This window comes from Triturus cristatus, chromosome 4_1, assembly GCF_964204655.1.
Source record: "Triturus cristatus chromosome 4_1, aTriCri1.1, whole genome shotgun sequence".
Lineage (NCBI taxonomy): Eukaryota > Metazoa > Chordata > Amphibia > Caudata > Salamandridae > Triturus > Triturus cristatus.
The window spans coordinates 516,921,412-516,940,707 of record NC_140585.1 but is presented as its reverse complement, the minus strand read 5'-3'; the positions used below and the strand labels follow the sequence as shown (position 1 = coordinate 516,940,707).

At 43.7% G+C, this 19,296-nt stretch overlaps 1 protein-coding gene across 7 annotated transcripts in view; it reads right to left on the bottom strand.

Annotated features, from left to right (window-relative positions):
- Positions 1-19,296, bottom strand: part of IRAG2 (inositol 1,4,5-triphosphate receptor associated 2) — a 1,211,571-nt gene that overhangs the window by 206,203 nt on the left and 986,072 nt on the right. For all 7 annotated transcript variants that reach the window (XM_085652757.1, XM_085652760.1, XM_085652761.1 and 4 more), the window contains 3 exons: positions 16,515-16,584; positions 8,162-8,219; positions 5,864-5,891 (listed from right to left, as the gene is read on the bottom strand). In XM_085652757.1, the coding sequence (XP_085508883.1) occupies positions 5,864-5,891; positions 8,162-8,219; positions 16,515-16,584 (156 nt within the window). The remainder of the gene's footprint in view (positions 1-5,863; positions 5,892-8,161; positions 8,220-16,514; positions 16,585-19,296) is intronic.

The window sequence follows — 19,296 nt, the reverse complement described above, 5'->3', positions numbered from 1 at the left end:
TTTGACACGGAACCCCCATCTCAAGCTGCTGGAGCGAGATAGGGATCAGACACCAGGTTTTCAGCTGGGTAGCTTAATTCCTGGACAGACGGACGCAGGAAGTCTGGCTGCTACCATACACAGCTCAAGCCAGGCCCCTGTTGGTGGGAGTTCCACAATGTTTACTTGACAGCCCTCGCCATGCTCACAGAGTTGCTTAGCGCGAAGGTCATCTCGTACGCGGATGACACGCAGCTGCTGTTTAAATGTGAGAAAGGCATGGATTTAGATGAGGTGATCTCTGGTTTTCTTACCAAAGTCTTTAAATTGTTATATTCCATATAAGTACTATAATATAGGCCTCGGTAAACTCGTTACCCTTCACCTATATTCTCTCCCTACATTACACTTGTCACCGTTTACAGGGACTGACCTTTTACCCAGATATTACACTGTATTCAGAACGCAGGTTTTCCCTAGTTCAAAATCTCATATATTATGCATGAGGGTTCTTGGAAGCACAGCAGGACTACCATCTCCTGTATAAAATCTATGTACAAAGTTCATGCCTGACGTCATCCATAGGCGGACACACTAACACAGCAAGGTAGGACCCCTGGGGAGACCTGTGGGTATATATACACATCACATCCTGCTAAGATAGCTAGAGATCGAGACTTCTCGGCTGACACACTGACCAGAGATGCTGAGGTTCCTGCATGCAGACACTCCAGCCCGCAGTGGTCTAACATCCCTCGAGGGGTGTCCAACTTGAGACCAGGACGGGGTCCCGCACTCTCAATTAAGGTAATGGGGTTGACTAAATCCTAGAGGAATTCTTGGCTTAACACCTATACCCATGCTAGGTACACTTAATTACATCTAGATAGGCAGGCATTGTAGGAGTACGCATCTTTTATCATGTGTTTTATATACTTGAATGTATTCATGACTTTAGTACGATGGTAGAACTATACCATCCTTTTACTTTCATAGTACTGTTGATCATTTATATCTTATAGTGTTTAACGGTTGTTCCAGCACATCTATTTTATGGTTTCAAAAATACACAAAAAGGCTCCAACCAAGGAAAATAACAGCACCTTGCTCGGTCCCCAGGTGGTGAATGAATCTCTCAGTTCCTCGCTGTACACTATGTCAGGCTACAACCAACTTGGGGACGCCATAGTAATCCCTAATAAGGTGTCATGGAGCAAATAATAAATCCAAGACACCCCCCTCCTTACCCCAACCCTCTCCCTCCCCGTGTTCCACGTCCATCCATCCATCCCCCATTCCTTCTCATTCTCAGCAGCATCCAATCCCTACCCCTCTTTCTGTCCCTCGGATAGTCGCAGCAAGCGTAGATAATGGGGACAAGTGACTTCCCTAAACTCGGTGGCCAACAATGACAAGAAGGGCCTCCACAACTCCCCATATTTGGAGCCCTCCCCAGTTAGTGTGAGTTTTTCCATGCCCAAGACATGCCACAATCGGTACAACCAGCCAGTAAAAGTTGGTGAGGTGTGGGAACGCCAATGAGTGAGCACGTTCTGTATCGCTGAACCCAGCGCTATGGCCATTTGTCTGCCCCTACGCGACTTAAGCAGGTATGTCAAAGGATTTGGGAGACCGAGCAGTACATACGCCGGGAAGCGCGGTATCGCGGTGTCAAAATGCTTGTCCACTTCATCGAGCACCTGAGTCCAGTACGCCCGAACATCCTCACAATCCCAAAGCAAGTGTGTCAAGGTACCTATCTGCCCACAGCCCCTCCAACAGTACACATCCCTCTGCTTGTCAATCGCGTGTAGGCGCTCTGGAGTATAATACCAATAGGTCGCCACCTTTGTGAGTGTGTCTGTGAGTCCCATGTGGTACGCTGAGTGTCGGGCCCTGTAATATATTCCCTCCCACTCCTCATGAGTCAGAGTCCTACCGAGCTCCCTCTCCCAACGCGTCCTCCCTGCATTGTATGTGTGCGCGAATCGCCTTTGGAGCATTCTGTAGAGGTCCGAAATTAGTTGTTTATCAGATGAGCGCGTTATTAACCATCGCTCATACTGGGAGAGCCGCCTGTCTGCCAACGGTCGGACCCGTCCATCCAGCGCCCAATGTCAGACCTGGAGATATCGAATTCGTTCCGTGTCTGGTAACCCATAATCCTGCCTGAATTGCTGGAACGAGCGCATCCCCTCCGTGCCGTACATATGATAAAGAAAGGCTCCACCTGTGGAAGGCTACCGAGTCCGTTCCGGGAGTAAAATCTGGATTGTCGAATAGGGGAGTAAGCGGGGAGGGGAAGGTGGTGAGATCATGAGCGACATTAGTGCGATCCCAGATTTCCAGGGGAACGCGGGTGATGTGGGAGGCATAGAGGTTGGGGGGCCTGTGCTGTTTCTGCAGGAAAGGGATTTCCTGCAGAGGTCGGGCTGCTACCGCCTGGTCTTGAAACAGCCAGTGTTTTTCCAATTTCCAGCAACTCCACTCCACCAGATAGCGTAGTTGTGCTGCTCGGAAATAGAGTTGGAGATCAGGGATCCCGAGCCCCCCGCCCTCAGGCGCGAGAGTGGACAACGACCTCTTCATGCATGGCTTCCGCCCATTCCAAATGAACTGGGCCAGCTCCGATTGTGTCTGTTGGATCCAACCGGCAGGCGGGTATAGGGGTATGGTGCGGAAGAGGTAGAGGATCTGTGGTAATATGGTCATTTTAACCGCCGCGATCTTGCCTAGCCACGAGAGGGGATAGTATTTCCACTGCCCCAGCTCTCTGCGGATCTTCCGGCGCAATGCAGCATAGTTGAGAGCCACCACACGTGAAAGCATAGGAGCCAACTGGATCCCCAAATAGGGGATCGATTCCTCCGCCCACTGGAAAGGGAGCAAACTTTCCAGGTATTCCCGGGTGGAGGGAGTCAAGGAAAGGTCCAGAGCCATTGATTTGTCCGCATTAACCTTGAACCCCGCCACCCGTGCAAAGGCATCCAAGTCTGCCATGCACGCCGGCAGCGCCTCTCGCGGGTTTGATAGAGAAAGTAGTAATGGTGTGAACCAACCCCCTGAACTTAATCCCGGAAATTCCCGGGTTTTGCCTGATCTTCTGGGCAAGGGGCTCCATATACGCAGCAAAAAGCAGCGGCGACAGCGGACACACCTGCCTCGTGCCTCGCGTTATGGGGAAGCTAGCGGACGTGTGTCCATTCACCCGGACCATTGCAGACGGGAATTTGTAGCAATTAAATATACGGGTGCGGAATTTCTCCCCCAGCCCCATCCGTAGCAACACCTGTTCCAGATAGGGCCAGTGAACACGGTCAAACGCCTTTTCGGCGTCAATCGCGAGTAGCATGTATTCTCCCGAGGTACGGGAGGCCTTCTCGGCCAAGTGGATGATGCGTTTCGTATTGTCGGGGGCTTGACGTTCTGGGATAAACCCCACCTGATCCGGGTCGATCAGATTTGGCATACAAGGTGCCAGTCGACTGGCCAGGATTCCCGAGTAGAGCTTAAGATCGACGTTCAACAGGGAGATGGGACGGAACGCTCCACAGCGAGTCCAATCTATCCCCGGCTTGGGGATGACTGCTATGTGGGCCCCAAAAAGATCTGGGCGATTCGCCCCTGCGGTCAAGAAGGAGTTGAAGAGCCGGGTGAGAAGGGGTGCCAGCAAGCACATCTATTTTAGAAAAGAATGACAAATGTTCAATAAATGATTATTGAAAAAGCCCAGCTTGTTTTATTCGGTGTATCTCTGAGACAAACTAAGTAAGCACGAGTGAAAGTTAGTAACTTTTTTCCACAGTCCTGAGGGATCATGGTTGTCATGTTCTGAGTTTGCTAAAATCTATTCTCTCCTTGGTAAGAGGAGAGTATAGTGGCACTATGAGCTAGCTTATACAGACAGGCTAACATACCCGGTGGGGGTGTACGGAATCAGTCTACCACCAGTCCCACAGTTTATGTTATCCAAACACCCAGATCCTGTATAGGTCATATAGGAACTACACGACACAATGTTTTGAGTACCATCAGCTGAGATGCAACCCAGATTAAACAGATTGTGACCTTTGGAGCTGTCCCTCACAACTTTGTGGAAGATTACTGGCTGAATAATCTTCCACACCCGGTCCCCCGCAAAACTGTTTCAAGACTCTTGGAATCTAAATTGACAGCGTCCTCCCTTTCCTTCCACAGATCTAAGCTCTGGCTTGGTCTTGCAGGCCCTGATTACATCTAGACTGGAGTATGGGAATCCACTGTACTTGGACCTTACTGATTACCTCCTCAATAGACTTCAGGTGGTACAGAACTCTGTAGCAAGACTGCTGCTCAAACTTCCTCTCAGATCCCACATGACATCTATGGGCCCTTCACTGGCATTAAAAGCTATGGTACTCATGCACAAGTCCTTGAATGGGACAGGGCCATCATATCTCAAAGAGAGGACCAGCTCTTACACCCCCACCCGCACTCTCCGCTCTTCCTCGGCACAAATGGCGAAGGTGCCCTGAATTAATCGTCTCAGAATGGGTGGGAGATCCTTTCCCTATCTAGGACCCCTCTCCTGGAGCAGACTTCCACTCGACCGGAGGCTGATAGACAGCCACGACCAGTTTGAGAAGGAGCTCAAAACCCACCTTTTTAGCAACTAGAAACCTGCATGCAACTCTTTTTCCCCCTCAGCCAGTGCCGGGACACTCTTCTGAGTAGCCGCGAGCTTAACAAATATTTATAACGTAACATATAGAACATATAGGGGGTTTACAGAAGGCAATGTAGAGTAGCAGGTGTAGACTATATATGGAAGTGTATCATTGTAGGTTGTATGTGGGATAGCAGGGTTGTATATAATACATGGGATAACAGTAGGTAGGGTGTATCTAAGGAGGTCACCTCACTCCATCTCATCATGGACACTGTTTACAGTTGTCAGCTTTTATGCATCAACAATAGTTGTGATGTAGTAGTCTTAGCTTGCAGTCATTTAGTTAATTAGAATAACCCACCCAATGCCATTGATTAATAAGCTTGAAGTCCAGGGGTGGAATCAATATCCGTGATGATCTGGAGTGAAATGGTCAACTTGGTTGTATGTGGCGGGATACACACGTGGGGATTTAGATTGTTAGTGTAGGGTGCAAGGGTTCGGTGCAGATGTGCTATAGATTCAACAGGGCAGTGGCGGCTTGCCAAGGGAGTGCTGCGGGGCGGTAGGGCGGGGAGGGGTGGAGTAGTGGAGTCCAACATAAGACGGACAGGAGTAAGGTGAGTCATTAAATAAATCAAACAATTCACCTTGCGCGCACTGCATCACCGAGTTGGCGATGCAGCGCATACAAGGTAAATAGTTTTATTTATTTAATTACTTACCTTACTCCTGACCGTCGTATTTCGGACTCCACTACCCACCCTGCCCCTACCCCGCCCCACCGCACTCCCTCGGGTAGCTGCCACTGCAACAGGGCACATGTTGTGGTTAAGGCAGTAGGTAGTAATGTTGGCAGTGGAGTTGTGGGTGCAACCTGATGGGTACGATAAATTGGTATGGTGTAGAAATGCGTCCTGTCCTCTTTCCAAGCCACCTACAAGACATTCAGCCAATCACTATGAGTCAGCTATGAGGATGCAAGGGAATTGGCTCATGCTAAAAGTGCAGGGTGTGTTTTAGCTTTCTACCCGATTCGTGTAATCCCAATACAGTAGCGCACAAATCGTAGCCCTGAGCGTCAAAACTGGAACAGGAAGGCATACTTTTTAAATCCGTAATGAGTGAAAGGAGACCGGCCCACACAACCCAATGCACATGGCAAGACGTGTATAGCACAATAGAAGTAAAGGTTGACATCTAACTGCAGTGTTCAATAAAAGCATCAGAACTCACCTCCATCTCTCGCTCACTGGGAGAGTCCCTGTGAAAAACAAAAACAGTTTATCAAAGTGTAAAATAAACATTTTAACAACTCTGTGCACATAGAGCGAGGGAATGGAGGACAGAAGCAGGCTAGACTGCTGCAGAGTGAACCATTCACATACTGTCGCTGAGACTGTCACTATCAGTTTGCCGCCTTTCAGGAGTACCAACGTTTCGGTGGGGGAAGCAGCCAGGCAGCATGAAGCACTGCCCACCACCATCGCTGGGAAGGACTGGCCAACTGAGGGGTAGGGGAACTCCAGTGGCCTTTTGGAAGGGGCCCCACCATTGTAGATAAGTCTTAGGTGTCTTTCTTTATTCAGGGTTCAGCACCACTATACATATGCACCCTATAGAGAAGTATAGTGCTAAGGTATTGTCCATACCAGAGAGCCATGAACTACAAACAGTTCTTTATTCCCTGCACCTATGGCAATAAATAATATCTGGTTACAGTATCCTAACAGGTGCCAGGGAAAAGCCCTTCCTGGGGTGCAGTGGACCACTTTAGCCTAGGCTGTGGAGGTGATGGTATTATGGGTGGATAGGTCGTGGGACTTAAGGCTCATAGCAGATGAAGTCAGGAAAAGGCTTGACAGTGGCTCCTAGGGGTGGGGCAGCAGCCTGGATGACAGCCCAAAGAGAGTGAAGGAAGTCTGGGGGATTGATGGGGGTCAGCGTTGGAGAGACTGGTAGGCAAGAAGCACCAGGATTCATATAAAGGATTACAGTCTGATGCCCTCCATGAGACAGGAATCCAGAAAAATAATAAAGGGAGCAGAGCAGTCAGAAAAGAAATGACCTCCAAAATACGGCTCTAGTTAAAAAATTGTTCAGCAATCTCTTATGATTGCAGGCTCCTTCAAGAGCCAAGGGCATGTACCCTTTCCATCCACCATGTGTTGGGTGAGTAGGTAGGGTGCCACTGGACTTTGCTTTGTCAATGATCTACAACTATTTGTAGTCCAGATTTTCAGATTGGCATGCACAGTAGCACACATTGAGTGAGGAAGCAGGCAAGCTTTGAGCTGAATAGGGCCATGGGGCACCGGGCACCACAGCAATCCCTGGGAGGTCCAGTCCATCAAAGTATTTCCTCACTCCAGGGAAATAATTTTCAAATTCTGGACTTTCAACCAATAGATACAATCCTGGATTTGTATTCTTTGTATTCTTGATGTAGTTCATTTGAAGAAATAGGGACGACACTTCTGAAAATAATTATTTGTGCAAGCAAAGGCCAGGACTGGTGTAGTTTGCTTTTGGTACCCTTAGCCAGGCTTCACTCAGGTGCTTTCCTAGTAGCAAGAGGTAGCCCTCCAAGGCTGGACAGGATCAGCACAGAAACAGCTTCCCCGTATGGCTAAATCCCTCTAAGGAAAGGAGCCGGGACTTTTCCAAAAAGAGGGTAGCAGCCAAACCACTAGAAAGCCAGGCTGGTTGTACAAATCACTATTCAACTCCTCTCAAGGAGCAGAATCTCCCCTGGTGATATCAAGGGGCCACGTGATCCCTTGGGATGCAACCAGGGAAAGATGGGGAGCTACTTGTGTTGATGTGACCGAGGGTGGGGCCAGGGACCCCCCCCCCCATAAATTGAAGTATCAGTTTATAGACAGTGAATGCTCTCATAAGAGACATGCACTTACAAAGAAATACACGTTAGATGCAGCAGGACATTGAAGACTTTAGACAGAAATTTAGAAAGAGATGGGATGGAAGCGTGATACTTTTTTAGTATCAGAATGAACACATTTAAATTCTGACTCCTGTGCTGAGGCCCATACTCAAATTTCAGACTACAGATTAACTTATAAAGGTATGCACAAGTCGAAGAAACTATATGAAGGAACAAGCCACAGATCTTTGGACTACAGACTTTTGTAAGGTCAAATGCGTATTTTTTTAGTTTTTGGGCACGGCCTCAAAGTATTGCAACGTACTTTATGAACAAGTAAATTTCATGAACTCCTATAGAATGCACAACACACAATAGCCAGCATTACAGCACTCCGGCTTCCTAGAAAGAAAGTAAAATTACTTGCCACCTTAAGCGGTAAATAAAAAATTGAGCAGAAAAGGGAAAAGTAAGCTCAAGAAGGCCTTTCTACCTGGCAGCACAGAATACTTTCTCTAGAAGACAAGAAGTCAAATCAGAGACAGTTCTGCCTGTTAATGAGGAAGAGGTATGGTTATGAGTAAACGTGTGCTTGAGCTGAGCAACTGAGGTTAACAATATAAATAAAGCAACAAAAAAAAGGTACCTACTTATCATTAGTTTCAAATTTTACTGTTTTGCCAGCTGTTACAGGAGTAGAGGTGGTTCCTACAACACAATCATATCCATTAAAACAAAGGAATCAAAGTGCAATTTGTCAGTCAGATTCGCAATACAATCACATTTGAAAGGATTCTTTCCCAGTGAAGATCACAAATTTTAACTGAAACGGGATTGTAGGTTTGCATGAAACAATCAATGCCATGTTTACTGTACATGCAAGGCTTTTCAAAATATCAAGTAAAGTGTTTCCAAAGTTGATTAAATGAGGGACAGAACCCCCGACACACAAGGTACATTTTCTAGCAGTTATGTCAACACTTCTGTTGCACCACAGATCATGTGCAATAGGTAAATCCCTAGTTTTAAAATTCATAAAGAATTTACAAACTTCAGCATTCACAGATGTTTTAACATAGAAATATATATCTAGCTGATTTGGATTTTACAAGCAATTTAAGTTATTTATTTTCATGCAGTGTTTGTGCTCATAAAAAAAGTGCACATTTATCCTCGTTCGTATTTGTGACTTCATTTAGGACTATGAAGTTTCCAGTAAAACATCTTATATTTAATTGCTTGCTATATTTTTATTTGCTTTATCCTGTTAACAGAAGACAGTTCATATTTAATATAAGCTCATCAGGATCCCTTGTCAGAAAATACAATTGGGAGTCAAAATCTCAGACGACTATACAATTTAAATAAATTGACCACAAATCCCTATTTTAAACCAGATTGCCTTCACCAACAGCACACAAAGCTACTTCCTCTTGGAATGTCATTCGATATTTTTAACTCGCTTCTGAAATCCATGACAGATACATTCATCTCCATGTAAGACTATGAAAGGCATCCTTGCTCGGAAAATAACAGCATCTAGACACGGTTTGGCAATGCTAGAAAAAGCAGATAATCCCTTTGTAGATTGATGGCCTTCATCACCTGCTTATTTATTAATACTCATCCACTATAAATGTGCTTTAATATGTGTGGCTCCAAATAGTTACTAGATCTTATATTATCCAATGGTTCCCAATGATATAGCAGATATTTTTTTTCCTCTAGCAAAGAACATTATTTTAATTTATCCTATCTTAATAGGTTTCAGGCTATTTCTATATTTCCCAAAAGAGGTAGACTTTCTTGGAAGCCCCACTAAAGTAAAATTAGGTAGTTTGCTTACATTTAGCAAGATAAAAAGGTATTACTCCCTTATGATGGAAAAGATGCAAATACAGTCAGAGTTGAGAACAGATGCGGATAATACAACGTAATAAATAAATATAGATGGAGAGACACCTTGTGCATGAGTTGGCAATGTCAAACAAAATGTGGACACTGAGATGATGAAAAATGCATAACTACTTTCAATAAACCTGACAGAAGATGCAAATTACGTAACATAGAAGATAATATTGGTATTTTGACCTTGTTATAGACAGACCTTAAAACAACGAAAGCAGCATACACCCTGGAGATATTTCTGCATGTATTCACTATTAAATTTTAAACTTGCATCCACAGTTGTCGCTGGTTTTCTAAAACTGGAGTGTTCGCGGGGCACCAAGTTGCATGAATAAGCCCAATTCTGCAAGTGTTTTAGCACATAATTGCACCTTACTATCAAACAGGAAAATCTGCAATTTTCCCTCTAATTAGTTTTGCCTGTATTCATCAAGAGTAGGCTTGTGTGCAAACATTTATTGACTGTGTGCGCTACTAAACAAGTGGCAACTAGAGTGCCAAGAGACCGCACAGGAGGCACTAATAGTCTATACAAAAGTCAAGCAAAAATAACAAGATGTAATTTCAATCATGACAAAACCCTTGCGAAAGCACCTTGGTGTTCAATAACTTGCAGGGTGATCAAATTACTTAAACTACTGTTGAATTCTAATATAAATGCTGAAAAGCAGGTCATAAATTCAAACCCTGCCAAGGCGACTCAGCCTTTTAACCAAAGAGGAATACGAACAAGAAGACAGGCTATCTTAGCCTGCTTTGACCCAGGTGACACACAGTTAATATGCTGTTTTGTCAAATTTCTGCAAAAAGTGGAGCAAAGACTAAAGAACACGAATATCGTCCAGTACATTTGATATAAGAAGCAATTCATCTGTCAAATCATCCTTTAGTAACAATATAGAGTTCCCCATAATACTATTATGGGCTGAACCATTAACTTTTATCGAATCCCCCTAAGGACGATTAATGACCTGGAATACTTCCCTTGAGTGTTCTTTTAGCCCCAAAACTGCGACCTCCGCTTGCCTCCTACCATTAGAAATATTTTATATTTACACTAAAGATTTTACCATTTGAATTTTGTCTCAACATGAATTCTAGGTTTCATCATGCATATGTACAAGTTATTATCAAATGGTTATATTAACTGTAAGGCTTTGGCCATTCATTGGCATATATATGAATTGAAGTGTTTTTGTGCAATAGCATCTTTAATTTTAAAGTTGAAACTATCGGATTTCCTTTTATCTGTCAAATTTGAAAAAACTGAATTGAATGATTTCATCAATGATTTTTAACTCACCATGTAAATATGTATCTTGTAAATTTATTGTAATGGTTTTAAGTAACCACGCATTTGCCTAAATAAACCTAAACTAGACTCACCCATTTCACTGCCCTCGCAAGCATAGAAGGCTATCATCAAACTGGGTGCTAGAAATACCTGTTATTTACAGCACTTAGGAGTGGCAGTGGAGTGTAAGGTACCCATTGCCCTCTTTATCTCTGCCTAACGACCCTGCCACTGATTGATGCAACCACCGCTAACTGCATCTGGGTGTTCTTGTTCATCCTTGGAGATAGGGTGATTAATGGTGTATTTTCACTTCAGTTATGTGCACGCTTTGAAGCTTTCTGTGAGGGGAAGATGACAGCACCTGGGCGAGTCTCTGAAAGACTCCGCCAGATGTTTGGCTCCGTTTCAGCTCGAGTTCCTCTTGGACACTCAAGCCCAGAAGAAGTCCAGCTTTAATCTGTCTTCTGCCTGCCACACACGTTCAATCTTGTGTGTCAAGAATTAAAGGGAAAACATTATCCTTTGATGTAAAATGGGTGAGATAGAGAGATACCCATTGAGTGTCTGAACTGTATGTACAATGTGGAACGAAAAAACCTGAGATCAGCGCCGGTTGGCCTGCTTCTCCATCAAAGATTTCCTTTCACTGAGCGTCCTTCATCCTTATTATCACATGACAGCACCTTCAAATACTATGAAAGCTCAAGATGAGGGCTGCATAAAAACCTCTCGTGTTTCATCTAGTAGACTACGATGTTGTTCCACATATAAGAATCCAGGCCACATATTGGGTGGGTGGGTGCTCATGAAACCGGACTCGCCTGGGCACGGCCAACGTAGAGAATAAGGGGTCAAGGTGCTGGTTCCTTCAATAAACGGCGAGGAGTACATTCTAGTTCCAGGAAGTGGTCAATTCAGAATGGATAAAACAGTATGGAAAGAGCGGTCTCTGCTGCTCTAAAAAGACGACATAGCCCCGGTATATTTTTTTCATTTATGTTTTTAGTAAAGAATTTGTGAGGAGTCATGGAGGTGCAAAAGCAATGTTGAATCACAGGATGCATAACTTCACAATTCACATATTAAAAGCGCATCGCCAGTTATTCTCCAAACTGAGGAATTCGCCCTTAAATCGATCATATCTAGTAATCGTGTGGCTGAGTCTGGACTACTATGACCATGGTATACTGCTCTGGTTGTACCAAACTAGAAGAACTTGAAACTCATTTGGCAGATGAAGTATGGATCCCCGCAGACGTTCAGCACGCACAAAAAGTGACGCGCTGCTCGGCCAGAACAAGAAGCGCCTTTCTGCATCCGAGAAGCAACAGATAGGTAACCTAGAAAAGTCTCAGGGTAAGAAACAGAAGCTCATGTAACCTTGTTTTACATTCGTTGTCCTGCTTAAGCGATGTTTCCATGGAAGCACGAAAATTGTGACTAGATTTAATAATATATGTTAGGATCAGTCTCAGTCTGTGGTACAATCGATTCAGTACGGAGGATTAGGAAGGGCCCAATGAACGAAGCTGGTCTCTTCTGTCCCTCCTTTTTTAGCTGAAATGGTGCACAAACTCATCTTTTATGAGAGAAAGATTAATAGATACTGAAAATTTCTATTCACTTTGATGCCAAAGACCAGTGTGTCCAGTGCTTAATTTGGAGGGAAAAAAAGTGTCAGGATCCTCGTCAGGAGGCAACCACAACTTGCACCACCTATTGCCACTGCCAGCGCTGCCAATGGCAGTGCCACCACAACTACTGACAGTCACACTACTGCAAGTGACAGATTTCAGACTGTTTGAGGCCCCCACAGATATACGAATGGCTTGGGCGACAGCTATTAGTTGTCGTCAATGTATATTGAATTATTAAACAACTGTTTAGCTCATCTTTTAATTGCACAAACAGCGACACCATATGCCAGCTAACATAAGCGAGGTGTTGACAAGCGACGGTGCCGAACACCAGAAACCACCAGCTCAAATTAAGCAGTGGACTCTACTATAATCAGGGTACGAGTAGGGGGTACACGCGGATGGACGACGTCCACCCACTATTTTCACAGGGTCAACGCCGTCGACCCTGCCAAGAATTTGGGCCCCACTGAATAATGTGCTAAACTTGTCCCGGCGTAAATTTGAAACACTGGGGCACTTTCAGCAGCACCTGCACATTGTCTGCTTTCCATCTGCAACAAACAACAACATGCAGGCAGTGACGGGGCTATCTTATTTAAGACTCCTGCTGGGCCCATAACAAAGGCCGAATTTGAGGGGTCATCAGGCCTCCTTTTGCGAGTCTCTTTGCTGGGAGCAGTCAGGTGCCTCACACCTAGATGCAAATGAAGCGGAGGGGAAACAAAGGTTAGCACTTCACACATACTTATGAAATGCAGCTTTTCACTTTGTTTTCACTTTATTCAGTCCCGGTTTAGGAGATATGCATGCACTGTAAGAGTGGCAGAGGTGTTGGTCTTTCACAGTATTTACACACAGAAAATTTTATTTACATAGAGCTTACTACACCTCAGGAGGCGTTGAAATGATTTAAGTACCACCATTTTTTCTTGTATAGCCCTACTCATCCCAAAGCAGGGTGTCAGAGCGCTTAACATCAGCACGCTCAAATTACATGTACAATATATTATATAAGTTTGTAAATTAATGTACTGGATTTGTTACATAAAACTGTGGGATTGCGAGGTGGTGTAGAAGTCACATATCATAGCTCACTGTGCTATCATCCTCGCAATGCGCTAAAACGTACACATGATATACCTGCTAAACATATATGTGAGGCCTTTAGGTCTGATGTCACTCCTTGTGATGCCACTTCCTGTAAAGTCGTGGCTTGTGATGCCACTTTCTATGATGTCAATTCCTGTGATGTCATGTGCCATGATGTCACGCGCCGTGAGGTCGCGCACCGTAATGTCTAACTAGGTTAGTCCCCTCCCCACTTCTTTTTTTAGGTCTCGCTGAGCCAGCGCATGCATTCGCTGCTCTGCGAGAAATTTAGTGAGTTACTTTTGAAAGTGCTACCAGAGGCTTTTGTTAGCCTCAAGCTTGCGTGCACGTGTGCAGCCGCCATGTGGGTTTCTGTCAAGGCTCATTAAGCCTTGCATGCCTCTCTCCATGCTCCAAATACCTCCTCCTCCACCACAGATCTCGCCACTCTGCTGGCCTCGGTCGGGCCTTTAACGCTGCGTCAGTACGGCAGGCTAGAAAGCCATATTACACAATCCAAGTTAGAACAGGAAATATCTGAAACAAACAAAGTCGAGTTGTATTACAGTGGCCCTGGGCAAATCAGTTGGTCTTGGTTCATTGATATTCGTTTTACTCTAGCGTGACCAGCAGGGAATGATTATTGAAAAAACAATTAATTAATGCAACTTCTGCAGACGCTAGCTCCTTTACGTCAAAAGCGGCATGAACGAATTCCGTTTGCGTTTTCCTATGCCTTCGATGTCTATAGTGTTGTGACCATAATGTAAATAAAATATTTTTGACTTCTAAATACGTGTTTTTTTCCCTTACCGGTGGGGTCGAAGAACGGGGGAGAGGGTGAGTGTAAGGGAGGGGGCCACCTATCCGAGTGCCATCTCTCTTCTTCATACAAGTGCAGACACTTTATGATGTGAATTTCCGTCATTGCAGCTATTCGTTGGGAGACTGGTGGGATAGCTCAGCGGGATAATGTACAATAGGTTTGGATGAGCTTACTCCTACCTTTTTCACCCGATGTTGGCAACATGTGTAGTACTGTTATCTAATCATGGTGGGACTATGGCAGCATGACTGCGTGCACACTGACTATTCCTGCGGAGCAAACAAACATGAAACCGATTTCAGAGAGACTTGTCAACAGTTTATTATTCTCGTAAAGCAGGGCTCGTGGTACCAGTTAGAGATGCTGCCGTGATCGGAATGTTTTAGCTGCAAAGTGTGTTTAAATTCAATGCAGTCATATATTTGGTGCCTCTGCTATTATGATTTCTCAGTAATGTTTCAGACCCTCTCCAGATACCAACCTCTTTTGCTCAATTTCATGTGCGCCACTGCTCTGGTTTGTGCTATATAACGCGACCCCTGATCGCTAGGAGTGCCCTTTTTGCATATCTACATTGTGCGGCCTGCTGCGTAGTTCCTAAGAAGCCACTCATGTGGTTCCATTGGTCAGTTCTGGCTTTGCGGCAGATTGCATTCTGGGACTTGCAGTTCACATTTTAGGCATGCGAATCCTGGCCTGAAAGGTGGAAAGTGCGGATGGTTAAAATGCCATGACAGGCTGTAGCTATCGAACATGTGACACTGAACAACTATACTATGATCACACGGATTTTGTTGTTGCCCTTTTTAATTTGCACCTCATAATCATTACAACACGTGCTAATGTTTTAAGCTCAAAAGGGTGGACTCTAGTTTTCTGACTTTAACCGTGTTGGCGACAATATTTGGCCGTATGTAATAAAGCTGACTTTCAAAATGTTGACTACTTAAAAGATGAGCTGAATGTGTCAAGGAAATAATGATTTTTTCCTTCATTATTACCTATGACTATTAAAAAATTTGTTGAATTAAAAAAAAAAAAAACATTTTTTACATGCTTTTTTAAAAATCTAACTGTACTGTAATAACTCCTTAGTTTGACACTAAGGAGTTAACGCTTCATATCCCTGAACCCTTAAAACCCCAAGCTACCCATTACTGCTACCCTTTAATGCTAGTCTTTCCGGAAACCTAAAAACCCTTTACTGTCCCTTAATGGTGCCCATCTCTGAACCTAAAAACCCCTTACTTCCCCTTATAGCTACCCTTACTTGAACCCTAAATCCGTTACTACCCGTAACGCTACCCTCCCCTGAAGCCTAAGCACCATTACTTACGTAGGAGGAAGCCATTTTTCATATCTACTCTTCAGTAGTGACAGCTTTTCTGCAGTCTGCTTTTTTACCCACAATAGTTTTTACTGCAATCCCAATAGGTCCCTCTAAAACCAGCTGGTGATGTTCCTATTGAGGTTGGGAGAGTCTGCCTGTGCAACTGTTTTTGCCCATTTGAAGCAGCAAAGCTGCACCATGGCATATGAAGGCTTTAGATGATGAGTGGCGGTGGCCCAGCCTGTGCTTTTTTTTCTCTTTAAAAAAACAAAAGGAAAACGGCCCCTACAATAAGTGATTGCATACTTCTTGTACTGCTGTATAAACGTAGAAGGGAGTAGACCAGTTTTTTTATTTTTACACATAAGAGTTACATTTAAATTAAGACTCTTTTTATAGTGCTGTGCAGCTGCAGAATGCGACAGCAGGCGCTATGCAAGCTAATAGGCTATATCGCAATGGGAAGGGGAGGATGCGGAATCGGGAGCCCAAAGCTTAACGTATATATTTAGGTTTGGATATTTCTCGACCCATAGACGAAAATATCTTTAAACGGGATTCAACAATATTGATGGGCCGACCCCGTCCAAAACTCCACAGTCCTGTTGCACACTCCATTCACCCCGGGGAGGCCAGGACCTGCTGACGGGAATCAACAAGCATTGGCATAGCCAATAGGTCTCGCTTTTGGGACCTTATAAGTATTTAGTTATGCAGCACAATATCCTTGGTGCAACATTAACTGTTGCATGGCTAAACACTTATAAGGTCCCAAAGGCAAGACCTATTGGCTATGCCAATGCTTGTTAGGACTTGTGCCCTGACTATAATCTCATACCAAGAGACTTTTAATGAAAACACTGAACATACAAATCCTTTCTCAGCCGGCCATCCATATTAGTGCACCTCTCACCTCCTGCTGCAGTTGTTTCTATGGACTCCGTCGTCTGCGTTTCTTGGCCAGATTCCTTTTCACTGTTTTCCTAAAGCAAAAAGTTTGGGATTAACGACCACAGCAAGATAAACTGTTTTTACAAAAGACAAACACAAGAAAATAGACTTCAAAAGCATGAAGCAAAGTGAAGCACATGGCACAACAACTAATTATAACAAGAACCTGCAGTCCTTTAACCGAATAAAATGTGCAAAGAACATTCTAGTGAGGTTGAAAGAGCCCAATACTTGGCTGTCATAAAAGGCAGCTTAGCTGACAGCTCACTGCAGCGAGATTCAAGAGCGACCCAAGAGCCAGTGGAAGGGATCTCCGGATACAGAACAGCTGCCACGCGTCCTGTTAGCCCCCGTTTCTCTTGACAGCACCAGTAGTTGAGTGAAAAGATGCATTCAATCTAACAGCAGGGCAGAAGGGGCGTGCCCGAGGAGGTATGCTGTAGATGGAGGGTTAGCAGACACCAAGGTGTTTCCGGACGTGGATATTCTTTACCCAGGCAGATTCGTAGTCTGGAAACTATTCCATCACTGCACATTTTGATGTATACAAACATAGCTTAGAGTCTCAATACTAAAGATATTCTGTTTACACACTGATGGCATTAAAAGCAAAACCTACTGACCATTGCTCATGATCAACCTTAAGCCTTGGGCAATTCAAACACAACCCAGTGAGCATTTGTTGCTTTGATGGATTCTCTTTCACGGATCCTGCAAGGATTAGAGAACGATACGTTTGTGTGCATGCTTGGGTGGGTGCAGGAGGGCACGTTCAATGAAACCAACTGCTGTTCACAGTGTAGGGTAATACACACGCGATGACACTAGCGAACACATGGACATTAAGAAAGAGCCAATTCTCCATGCCCAGGCTGCAACAAAGGATGCAAAGGGAGTGAAACTATTTCTCTCAAAACTTCCACCCAAATAAAACACATAGCTGCAAACATCACCAACATTTTCAGATAGATCCCATGAGAAAAACAGAAATACTCTCCAAATCTAACTAAATAATACAAACTGGTCTAGTGAACTGCAATACAATTCTCAAAACCCAACCTCGATTTACTAGACAAAAAAAAAAAATCAATACAGGTCTTAGGTCACTTTCCTTCAAATGCTCTTTATACTTTGTAAAACCATCCACAGAACTCGATTAGCAGCTAGGCACCACCAGCGGTCCGAAGGTGGCCATGTTTCTGGGGTTTCAATCCTTGTTGAGCATCCTTCAGACCAGGACATGCAGGGACTCTGCTGCCGATGCCAGAGTGCCTGTCACTTTCTCTTGGCTGGGAACACCTCTAAAGGACCTGAGGTTCCTTGTATTTAGGAGGAGGTCAATCCTTTGGCTACTTGACTCAAGATTTGGAACCAGCTTTCCAGCGACATACAAAATAGGAGCTACCTCCGTTTCTGCCTCCGGATTTGCTGCTCTTCTTTTTCCACTTGAATCTTTTCTCCTTTAATGGTTGTGCTTCTGTTTAGCATCAGGAAACCAGTTTTCTGGTAGCAGTGAGGTTTATCACTTAAATGTACAGTTTCAGTAAATAATATACTAAATGTATATATTAATGAAGATCCAATTCATCTCTTACCTCACATAAATGCCATAATACTTTGAGTAACTGTTACCTATTCCTAATTTAAAACTTTATATTAATATTTACTACTTTGTGTTCCGGATTCATTAAAACAATGCAATATTTTTCTGCTCAATTCTAATGTGGCCACTAACCAATGGATAAAAAAAAATAGATCCACATTTTTTCAACACTGCACGTTTATATGTTTCAGTGTAGAATCGGACAAGAGATAGCCAGTAACTAAATTACACTGAGCTCCACTCCCTGGTTGCATTGGAACAGAGAGGACAAGTTAACTTTGGACAACAATTAAAGTATCAATCAATTAATTAAAACTTTATTTGGTTAAGTATCCATGAAAGTATAATACAGATACAGTTCATTTAAATACATTTCATAATGAATATATAGAAAGTGCGTGGGCATATGACAGCAAATTTCACTGCAAAAATTAATAGATATTAGCAAATACACGTTTTTATATACTTTATTAAATGTATCAATTAAACTAAAAACCTGCTCAATAGGATTAGATAAAAAAATAGAAACCTATTAAGATAAACAATAGTCACCTTTATTCACTTAATTGATAAGTCTTTTTCACATGGAGAAATAGAGACAAAAAAGCATAATCCCAATTGCGGTAAGAACTATCAAGGTGTATTTTTTCCCCCCAATTCTGCAAAGCTTGACACACTGCAATATAGCTATAAATTGTGCAGCATATTAACTCAGTTTGCAGCAGTTGTAAGAACATCAATGCTGACCTACAACTTATGAAATTTAGAAGTCCTGAGCAAAGGCCTAATATAGATTGCCCAGCTACGCTATAGAGAACTAAAAAAAAAAAAGAACAAAAAAGTGGAGTTGTGAATGGGCCGTGTGCAAATCGCAAGGGCACACTTTCATGTCACTACCACAATTTGCTGCTGATGGGTATGAAACAAGGAGATGTGCCATGTCTCAACTGAACCTTACCAAATAAAAACGCTGTACACTAGGAATGACAAGGAGATAAGGTTCTAGTTGATACTGGCATAACATGCATCCCTACAGTCTTTTATATTCATTCATTCATTCTCTCTCTCTCTCTCTCTCTCTCTCTCTCTCTCTCTCTCTCCCATGATTGGAGTTAGCTTGATAGTATCACACAGATATCTG